This window comes from Eretmochelys imbricata, chromosome 1 (assembly GCF_965152235.1).
Source record: "Eretmochelys imbricata isolate rEreImb1 chromosome 1, rEreImb1.hap1, whole genome shotgun sequence".
Taxonomy (NCBI): domain Eukaryota; kingdom Metazoa; phylum Chordata; order Testudines; family Cheloniidae; genus Eretmochelys; species Eretmochelys imbricata.
The window spans coordinates 6784569-6795760 of record NC_135572.1 but is presented as its reverse complement, the minus strand read 5'-3'; the positions used below and the strand labels follow the sequence as shown (position 1 = coordinate 6795760).

At 43.9% G+C, this 11192-nt stretch overlaps 1 protein-coding gene across 1 annotated transcript; it reads right to left on the bottom strand.

Moving 5' to 3' along the window:
- Nucleotides 1-8947: 8947 nt before the first annotated feature.
- On the bottom strand, nucleotides 8948-10454 carry LOC144278999 (olfactory receptor 52P1-like). Its single transcript, XM_077840410.1, has 2 exons — nucleotides 10409-10454; nucleotides 8948-9948 (listed from the first exon to the last, which is right to left on the bottom strand). Exon 2 carries the CDS (start codon nucleotides 9902-9904, stop codon nucleotides 8948-8950), a length of 957 nt encoding a protein of 318 aa, XP_077696536.1. The 5' UTR covers nucleotides 9905-9948; nucleotides 10409-10454.
- Between the last annotated feature and the right edge of the window lie 738 nt (nucleotides 10455-11192).

Genomic DNA, 11192 nt, shown 5'->3' with positions numbered 1-11192 from the left:
CTAAACAGATAAAAAAAGAATGGTATATTCACTTGATGCCTAATTAGACTGAGGAACTTGTTGCCACAAAAGGAAGTTGAGGCCAGATGCTAAGCAAGAATCAGGAAGGGTTTGGACATATACACAGATAGTGACACTCTCCAGGTACAATAGTTACAGCTAAATGAATATTTTGGAAAGCCTATACAGGCATGTGTTTCAGGACACAAGCCAATCTCTAACTGTTAGGCATTTGGGTGACACCCTCATGATATTCAGGTCATCCCCCTCCATCAACCAACTGCTGGATTTCTTACACCTTTTACTGCAGATTTTGTGGCTTTCACTGTTAGAGAAAGGACACTGGACTACATGGACCATAGATCTGATCCACAATGCAGTTCCTATATTGGAAAGAAGCCAAATTTCTGTCATAGAAAAAGACATTCTCATGCTGGCCTATGCCTTTGTACTCAAGAGAATGGGCACCAGGGGCACAAGTACAGGCCGGCACCTCTATCACTTCCCTTGTTTCGTTTGGTGAGACACTTTCTTGCAGGCACCCAGCATTGTCTGAGGCATAAATTACAGGTGTTAACAAACAAGTGTGAGAAGAGACATGTGTCAGCAGCTCACCTGCCAACCCTTCTTATGCCCGAATATCGAAGAAGTTTGCAGATGATGCAATATTTGGGGGGAGGTAAATAATGAAGAGGACAGGTCACTGATTCAAAGCAATCTGAATTGTTTGGCAAACTGCGCCAAAGCAACCAACATGTGTTCTAATATAGCCATGTAGATATCTACACCTAGAAACAAAGAATGTAGGCAATGCTCATATGATGGGGAGATATCCTGGGAAGTGCAATGACTCTGAACCAGATTTGGGGGCATGAAGGGGTAATTAGCTATACATGAGCTCCCAGTGTGACCATGTGGCGAAAAAGAGCCTGAGATGATAACCAGGGAAATCTGAAGGAGAAGTAGAGAAGTTATTTTACCTGTATATTTGGCACTGGTGTGACTACTGTTGGAATCCTCTGTCCTGTTCTGGTGTGCATGGTTAAAGATAGATGTTGATACGCTGTGGGGGAGGGATAGCTCAGTGGTTTGAGCATTGGCCTGCTAAACCCAGGGTTGTGAGCTCAATCCCTGAGGGGGCCATTTAGGGATCTGGGGCAAAAATTGGGGATTGGTCCTGCTTTTAGCAGGGGGTTGGATTAGATGACCTCCTGAGGTCCCTTCCAACCCTGATATTCTATGATTCTATAAAGAAGGTTCAGAGAAGAGTCACAAGAATTAGTAAAAGATTAGAAAACCTGCCTTATAGTGATAGACTCAAAGCTCTCAATCTGTGTAGTTTAACAAAGATGGTTAAGGGGTGACTTGATAACAGTCTGTAAGTACCTACATGGGGAACCAATATTTAATGATAGGCTTTTCAAGCTGGCATACAGAGGTGCAACAGGATCGAATGGCTGGAAGTTGAAGTTATAGAAATTCTTTCTGGAAAAAAGTTTGAGATTCCAGCAATTGTTCTGTCAGTTTATTTTGATTCAAACAAACTTACCCAGCCTTAGAGGCTGCAGCACGACTCCAGTTGAAGTCACTGGAGGCTAATGACTGGTGTAAATAGGGCTATTTATTTATGTCCCTACATATGGATTTAGGGTGAACTCCTGGCTGTTTTCAAAGCTTTGCCATTGATCTCAATGGGATCAGATTAACCCTGAGTTTTTAAATTTTTGCTACAAGCTGCAAAAATCACGGGTTCGGGTCCTGCTACAGTAAGCCCGTTTCTGTAAAGGTGCTGAAAGTATATGAAGGATACCCCCAGTTTATATGGCATTATGAGACCAGGCACGAAAGATGGGGATTCCAAAACACGTGGGCCCTGATTTGGCTCTCAGGGAGGCCAGCGTCAATCTGGAGTGACCCAGTGAAGGTTAAATGCAAGAGCGGAATCTGGCCAGTGTGCGGCCCATTCTTGTTGTGAAACCTCTGGTAACACAGATACTCACTGCAGAGGCTTTGGCTGCACTTTCTAATAGGACAGTGAAGTTGCTGAATTGGAAAAAAATGAGTGAACCAGAGGAAAAACTACACCGTCCAAAAAAGGAAGCTATTGAGACAGATAGAAGGACACAGTAAGAGACAAGGAACTCATCTTAAAAACAAATATTTGTATAAACTATCTCAATATGATCTTTCAATTTTACCAGGTAAATCCCTTGGTGTTTCTGACAATACTAAACAAACAGTTCAAGTCACAGTGGTGGTGAATTCCTGCCCAGATGGTTTTTCACTTCCACCCTGGAGCCCTTCCTCTGCCCTTAGCAATAACTTTAGTGCAGGAACAGGCAACTCACCGAAATCCTGCTCAGCAGAGAAAAAAAAAAAATCTCCATACAGTGACAGGAAGGGAGAGCCCTGAAAATCAAGGTATGAATCTCACATGTCTGACACTCGCCATGTTGGGCAGTGAGTTTTATGATTCCCCTGTACAGTCCCTGCAGACTCTCAGATTGGCAAGGAATCCCAGATAATTCCCTCGGCTCCATGAGACATGGGCAGAGCAGAAAATTGACCCTGGAGAACTTCAGCTTGAGAGCCTCCCCCGGGAGTGAAGAAATAAATTGCTGATACCAGAGGCTGAAGATTGTCAGGGTAAACTGTCTTGCAGAATGTTGTTCAGCCTAGCAATTGACAATGTTTTTTTTTTTCCTCCAGGTATAATGTACAGCCATCTGCACTACGTGCGGAATACTGCTACAAGATACGGGACAAAAAAACATTTTCAAGTGATCGTAGCAGCATAGCAAGACATACTGCTCATGCAAAGTCAATGCTACTCTGTGAAGGCCAAATGAAGTGATCCTCAATTGATGCAAGCCATAGGGCATGAAAAGGGCTTTCTTCTCCCAGGATTCTGGTATCAAAGGTGTTTGCCAGTATAACTTTGTGAGGTCTAAAGTGGATATACATCTGGAAGACCAAACTGTTCTAATATTCCATCTCCACTCTGCATCGGGTAATCATCCAATTTTAATACTGCGTCGATCTTTCAGACATCAATGCAGAAAAGGGACTGTGATATCCTGTGTGAGAACTAGTTCAATGGTTCTTCTCCACTCACTGTGGTGTTTGACATTGTTATGCCCTGCTGGGATGAGAACACAGGGGTAAAGGAATCAAACAACCACTATATCTGGATCTTTTGGACTGGATACAGTCCCTGCCCCATGCTTGCATCACAGGTGCCTGGGAGCCGAATTTTGGATACTGAAGGTATGAGTGTGATGGGTTATCGGCCCCGGGGTGCAGTCTGGGAGCCATGGAAACTGCTGCGACCTTCTAACCACCCAGCTGGGCTGGCCCTTTTCCACCCTGCTTTGCTGGTGATTCAGCCTCTCCAGGCCCTGTGATCACCCAACACGACAGCAGATGGTGCCACACACCCAAACTGAGCTATCCAAGGGCTTACTTAAGTCACCCAAGTACAAAGAGTAGACACTGGGTGTTAGAGGGTTTTACCTTCACCCTGCTGCTTTCTCTGACTGAATCTACCAAGATAAACACAAGTCATCGTGGCTGATGATGGACGTGGGTGTAATAAACAAGTGCGTAGAACTTGATTGGCTGTTGTGCAGGTGTGCAGCTTAGAGGGAGCACTGACGTCACCCCCCCATCCTAGTGGCCACGGTCTCATTTAGCAGCCATTGGTGAAAGGGTTTGTGCCCATGTGTTTGATTTTGGAAAGCTGGGTATGCATTGCTCTCTCAAACACAAATCCCTGAAGTCTCTAAATGTACCTGCTGTAAAGACTGTTAGTAGCAACATTTCCAGGCCTTGTCACACATCTTTGAGGGCATTTGTGTCAAGTCCTTGTCATTGCTGACACTTGCTGTAGCTGCTCCACCTTCCTGGGCTGTGGGGTTCCAGGCCTCCTGGGCTCCAGAGAGTCCTTCCCCTCCTTCCACAGTGGCAACACAGCCAGGACTCCTCCCTCTACCACAGGTCTTCCCCCTCGGATGATGCACAGTTGGGCTATCTACCCTTAGACCCTTCCACTCCAGCTCTTGCCCTCTCTGTTTCCCTGGCACTCTTCCTATGAATCCCTTCCTCTGGCTTCCCTTCATAGATCAACCCTTCCCCAATGTCTATTTTGTTTGCATAGACTGGGTCCCTTCCCAGCCACTTTCCCAATTTCTTAGCAGAGAGTTTGTCCTAGTCTCCCCAGACAGCTCCTGGGGCAGCTCACCCAGCTTTCCGGTGTCTCTTCTTCACTACTGACTGAGACACAGGCTTATATACTATAGCCCTGGGATTCACATTCACCGGAGCCCTGGGCTGTCCATTCCATCGCCACCCTTAAAGGTCAGCTCTGCCTTGACAGAGAGCAGATCAAACCGGGCTACTATCAGAAAGTACCCAAGCTGGTTCTGGGGTAGCTGTGGCTGACATTGCCCTGACACATGCTTTCCCAAGACAACTGCTATCTGCGAGGGTCTAATGTCATTTCATTGTTGGATGATGTAGGAAAAAACGCTTCTATTCAGTGCCAAACGCAGCGAGTTCTGGGGCTCTTGCGATTCAGCCTGTCTGCTGTCCGGTTTTGTGCCCCAGAAGGTAGGCTGTCGATAGTGTGATACTGTGGGAAATGCCCCAGATTAATAATTGAAGTGCTTCTGTGCGGAGGGAGGGCAACCTGGCTCCTCCCGATTTAATTACGCAATACGTACATGCTATGTTGTCTGTTAAGACACTCATGTGAATTCCCTTGAGCAGTGGGAGGAAACGGGAGCAGTTATTCCTGACTGCCCTGAATTACCACAACCATGACTCAGAGGCAGTTCTCAGAATCCTCAGGAAGGCTTTCTAGAATCTTTCTTTGGCGCATAATGCGAAAAACAAAACTAACATTTCCCATTGATTTCTTTAATACTGAAGGCTCGTAAACTTCATCGGCCCTTTTACTGAGAAGAATTATTTTCATGGGTGCCTTCATTATGTCTAAATATTGAATATGAGAGGAAGGAGTGATTCATACTGGTTGTTGATCAACTGTGTAGTCAATTTCTTGACAAAGCTTTCATTTCTTACGAAATATATTCAAGAGGTCAAATAAACAGTGTCATTTTTACTGCTCTAAACCCATAATAAAATAGTACCAGAAAAAGGATTTATACAATACCAGTCTCTGGGAAGCCGTCTCGTGCAGTGATGTTACATTCATCTTACGCAGAAAGTGTGCTTCCCAAAGTTACACACTTCAGCTTTTTTCCTTTATATGAAGATTTCACAAGTTACACCTCTCTTTATACATCACTAAAATCCAGCCCAAAATCTAGTTTGTCCCATTCCGTACTGTATGCAGGGCAATGGTCCTGCTGTTGTGGGAAACTTTCCTGGCTTCTGCACTACCCAGGAGAATTGGCTAGTGAAAGGGTTTGAGTCCCCACTCCCACACCCTTTACCCAGAGACCTGCCTAACCTCAACGACTCCCTGTGACTTTGCACTCTATATTATTTTATGAAATAATGATGAGTGTGAATATAATGTAACTAGAATATGCTTCATGCAAAAGGTCTCTTGTAAGGTATCATTACAAAGCTTATAAGTTACTGAGTGTGGTCATCCTATTTGTATAAATGTATCACTCTTGTATCTGAAACTAGAAATATGAAATATAACTCTGAGGGCCTATTTTAATTATGCAAAGTGTGGGCCATTAATGGTGGTTTGGAATCTTAATGGCTCCCATGAAGCTAGACAATTGACTGGGATGTCTCTATTTGCAGTCATGTCTTCCTTGAGTCAGGGTGGGAGGAATGAAGGCTTGGGGTCTTACCATGACATGTGATCATGTCACCTGAACTGGAATCCATCTTTAACCTTGTGCTTTTCCATTGAGAAGGAAGGGGTGGGAACCCAGAGAGGGACCAAGGATTCCCACCTTATGCAAAAGATATAAAAGCTGTGGAACAGAACAAAAGGAGTCCATCATGAGCAATCCCCCAGATACCCTGAGCTGAGCTGGAACAAGGGCTGTATCAGGGGAAAGGATTGTACCCAGACTGGGAAGGTGTCCAGTCTGTGAAAGAAACTTATTGAACCATCTCTGAGAGTGAGATTTTATCTGTATTCAGTTTTATTACTGTATTAGGCTTAGATTTGTGTGTTTTATTTTCTTTTACTTGGTAATTCACTTTGTTCTGTCTGTTACTACTTGGAACCACTTAAATCCTACTTTCTGTATTTAATAAAATCACTTTTTATTTATTAATTAACCCAGAGTATGTATTAATACTTGCAGGGGGCGGGGGGGACGACAGCTGTGCATATCTCTCTGTCAGTGTTATAGATGGTGAACAATTTATGAGTTTACCCTGTATAAGCTTTATACAGGGTAAAAGGGATTTATTTAGGGTTTGGCACCATTGGGAATTGGGCATCTGAGTGTCAAAGGCAGGAACACTTCTTAACTGGCCTTCAGTTAAGCCTGCAGCTGTTAGGGGAAGCGGTTCAGACCTGGGTCTGGGTTTGCAGCAGGCTAGTGGGTCTGGCTCAAACCAGGCAGGGCTCTGAAGTCGTAAGCTGCTAGGGGCAGGAAAGCAGGAGCAGAAGTAATCTTGGCACATCAGGCAGCAGCTCCCAGGGGTTTTCTGTGATCCAACCCGTCACACTCCCCTTACACTCTCCTGTGTAGCAAAGTCCTTGTAATGATGACATGGCTGGGCCCAGGATTCCTGGCAGGCTGAAGCACCAGTCTCATTGTGGTCACTTAGGACAGGTGCTAGGGTGGCCCCACTCCAGTGTGCCCTCTTCACACCAAATGCTTCCGTGACTCTCTGATCATGACATTATGTTCAAACCAAATATATTTTACTAAACAATAATGGTTAAAAAAATTTAAAAAAAAGAGAAATGTTCAAGAAACAAGGAACCCCACTCTGCAGGCATGGGGAACACCACAAACAGCTAATTCTGGTATGTAAGAAATGTTCCCAGTTTGTTCCTCACATGTCCCGTGCCTCCTACCCAGGCCGTGGCTGCTCTGCCTGATACTGTAAGTGAGGCATCTGTCCTGGTGGTGGTCATACTCCCTTAGGCTCTAGGTTGCAGTATTCTTCTCCCCAGCATCTGTCCTTCCATCTCATACACGTACACCCTTCTGCCTTCTGGGCTGCTTCTCTGCCCCTTATGTTTCTGGCTGCTGCTGCTCTCCCTCCAGCTCAGCTTGAAAGACTGCCAGCTTTCTACTGCATTATTAGCCCAAAGTCATTTAAAAACTAACCCAAAATTAGCTCTATTTCTTGAAGCAAAGGGGTATTTTTTAATCAACACATTGGCCTATACATCAAGAAAGAAATGGAAGATTTCATTAGATATCTAGTACAGATTTGATTTCTTTTTAAAAAGCTACAAGCCCCAGCAGGAGTTGATGCACCTTAGCAACAAAGCTATGAGATGACAAACAAAATCAAACCCCCAGTACTGGGACTAGTATCCCAACTGAGGATTGACAGGTGTTTAAAAAAATGACTGTATTAAAAATAATCCAAAAGTATCCCAAGACTTATGTAGTCTAAAAACAAAAAATCACATTATTATGTTATGTTTTTTCTAATGGCATTCAATGATGGTAATCAACATCCATATTTTGAGTTGAATTAGCTTGTTGCTGTTAATCTCTAAATGGCAACATTTCATCCTCGCTGTCTTCCTTTGGAGTAGAATGCTCCTCCTACTGCTCATACATCAGCAGTGACCACAGCAATTATTTCTTTCTTTGGTGCAAACTGTTCACAACAGATTTTGTGTCATTGTATATGTGCCCTAATAAGAATGTTTTCTATAAGTTCCTCTTGCATCTTCTTGCACAATTTTGTTTATATCAAGTTCATCTGAGAAAAAACAATCATTCAACTGCAGCATTGCTAAAAGGTAACAAAAGTAATGAAAGAGCAAACAAGCCAAGTTCACTAAAGTCTTTGTCCTCAGCCGAATCCGTGTTTTCGAGAACTTCAACCCCAAACTGCTCAACTTGGTTTTCCTGAGCATGAGGCCAGTGAACCATCAGCAAAACTCTCCACTGCTGCTCCAACTGTCCAAGCTCTCCACAAACCAATGGCAAAAATGAGATATCAGCCAACCTAGCTCATGCAGAGCTGAGCACAGTAGAAGGACTTAATACTGCAAGTGATTCAATCACCTCAACATTTGGTGGCAATCTGTTTCATCTGTTTCAAAAACTCCAACATGAAATCTCAACACCTATTTTGAGATCTTCGACAGTGTGAACTGTTAGTGTCTGTTTTGAAAGTTCCAACCTGAGAGCAGCTCAATGGTTTTGGTTGTAGTTTAATACAGTAGTCCCGTTCTCAAAAATACACAGTTTCACAAATCTAACCAATAAGCTCTAGAAGAATGTCTTCAATTCCTGCAGCAGCTTTCCTGTATTATCACTTTCCAGTTGAAATATTTGGTTTATCCTACAGGCTTCCCGAATCACTGGACATAGGAAAATCAGGTAAATTTTACTCACCAGATCTCTGAACATATGAAAAAGAAGTTCAGCATTGTTGTTTCTTTCTTTTTCTTTGTCTATGTAGAAGCATAGATTCAGTCTGTCAAACTGATCAAGAATCCTCTACACACAGGTATTAATGCAAAGCCACCTTACGCCAGAAAGCTGCATTATCTTCTGGTGGTCTGAAAGTCATGGAAAGGCCAAGTGACAGGGTTTAGGGGCTGATGGGTGATGCTGAAAGAGGTCAGGTGATGGTCAGAGAGGGAACTCAGCAATGGAGAGAGCACTGCTTGATAATGGAGTGATAAGTCATTAGGTGTGAAGAATTTCTCAGACTATGAACTTCCACAATGGTGAGTTTAGCCTAACTAGGAGAGAGCACCCATGATTAACAAGGAGATATCCTTTCCCCCTCTAGTCAGAAAGTTTTAAAGTCAGTGGCCCCTGAGAAAGCACATTCTGCAAGTGCATTTGACCACTTTCTCACGAAGCTCTTTGTTTTTGACGCCGTAGATGATAGGATTGAGCATGGTGGGGAGGAGGAAATAGAGGTTGGCCAAGATAATATGAATGTGAGGAGCGATGCCCTGACCGAACCTATGTGTCAGAGTGGAAAAGAAGAAGGGAGGATAAGACATTAGCATCACACAGATGTGGGCTGTGCAGGTGTTAAGGGCTTTCTGGTGGGCTTTCTTGGAGGAGATTCTGAGGACAGCCCTGATAATCAGACCATAGGACAGGGCAATGAGCATAAGATCTAACCCTAAGACTACAAATGCTATCACCAAGCCATACATCTTATTGACTGTGGTTTCCCCACATGACATCTTCACCACAGCCATGTGCTCACAATACGTGTGGGGGATAATGTGGTTGGCACAGAATGGCTGCCTACTCAGGAGCAGGGGCAGGGGCAGAATGAAGAGAACAGCTCTTATCAAACCCACTAGCCCTAGCTTAGCTATTCGTGCATTGGTGAGGATGGTGGCGTATCTCAGAGGGTTACATATGGCAACATAGCGATCAAAGGCCATTGTCACGAGGACAGCTGACTGAATAATAGAAACTGAGTGAAGGAAGAACATCTGGGTGAGGCAGCCACCCACAGTAATACCTTTCAAATTAAACCAAAATATACACAGTGCGTTTGGCATGACGGAGGTAGATATGCAGATGTCTGTGAGTGCCAGCATGCAGAGCAGCAGGTACATCGGCTTCTGGAGGGTCTGCTCCTTGCCTACCACAAACAGAAGCATGAAATTTCCTAACAGGCCAATAATGTAGAACATAGAGAATGGGATGGAAATCCAGATGTGAGCAGCTTCTAGCCCAGAGATGCCCATTAGGATGAATGTTGAAGGGTCAGAGGGTGTGCGATTGAAATCTGCCATAAGGTTGTCAATATGTCAATCAGGTTCAGAAATGCTCAAGGTTCCTGTGAAGGGACAGAAACATAGTGAGGGGCTTACACGCTCTATAACAATTATAAAAAAAATACATTTCATAGTTATTAACAGTCTAGAATGGGGGTGAACAGCGAGGTGGCAACTATTGCAGATGGCTCCAAATTATTTAGGTCATAGTCAAGTCCAGAGAAGTCCTCAGAGGGAGCTAATCAAGCCAGGTGAATGGCACATTACCTTCAATGTTAATAACTGAAACATGTATTCACATTGGAGGGGAAAGCTTGAACTCCTCAAACACCTAACAAGGTTGTAATTTAACGGTATGAACTCAGGACAGGGAGCTGGGCATCATGCTACACAGCTCTGGGAAACCCTGCTCACAGTGCAAGCAGGGACAGAAACTAAGCAAAACATTGGAACCCAGAAGGAGTGGGATGGTGAATCATACAGAAAATACAATGTATTGAGATCAGTCAGACAATGTTTCACTCTCCTCTGGACTCCTCTGTGTAGTACTGGTCACCCTTCTCACACAGGATATTGCAGAACTAGAGGGGTTCAGGGAATGATCAAGGAGAAAGGTTGAAAAGCCTGGGATTGTTACCTTACAAAGGAGGAGATATGAGAAATAAGAGGAGATATGAGAAAAGTCTGTAAAATACGGACTGGAAGGAGAGAGCGAGAACACATGCTCTATCTACTCTCCAACAAAAGATCAAGAGGACATTCAATTACACTGAAATGTGGCAAATTCAAAACAGATAAAAAAAGAATGCTTTCTTCACTTGATCCCTAAGTAAACTGAGGAACTCATTGTCACAAGACATAATTGGGTCCATGAGCTAAGCAAGGATCAGTCAGTGTTTGGACATTTACATGGATAGTGAGACTATCCAGTTACAATAGTTACAGCAAAATAAATATTTAGGAAAGCCTATATGCCAATGTGTTTCAGGGCACAAGCCAATCTCTAGCTGTTAGGCATTAGGGTGACAACCTCATGATGGTCAGGTCAACCCCCCATCCACTCACTCCTAGGTTGTTACACCTTGTACTGAAGCACCTGGGACTCTCACTGTCGGAAAGAGGACTCTGGACTAGATGTACCATAGGTCTGATCCACAATGCAGTTCTTGTGTTGGAAGGGAGCCAAGTTTCGCTCATGGAAACAGGCATAATCATGCTGGGCTATAATTGTGTACTCAAGAGAATGGGTACTAGGGGCACAAGTGTTGTGGTATTTCGGGCTATAGGTCAGCAAGTTGGTTTCTTC

Bases quoted from the DNA above. Each gene is read 5' to 3' on its own strand.
- LOC144278999 (XM_077840410.1), bottom strand. From the start codon at position 9,904: ATGGCAGATTTCAATCGCACACCCTCTGACCCTTCAACATTCATCCTA.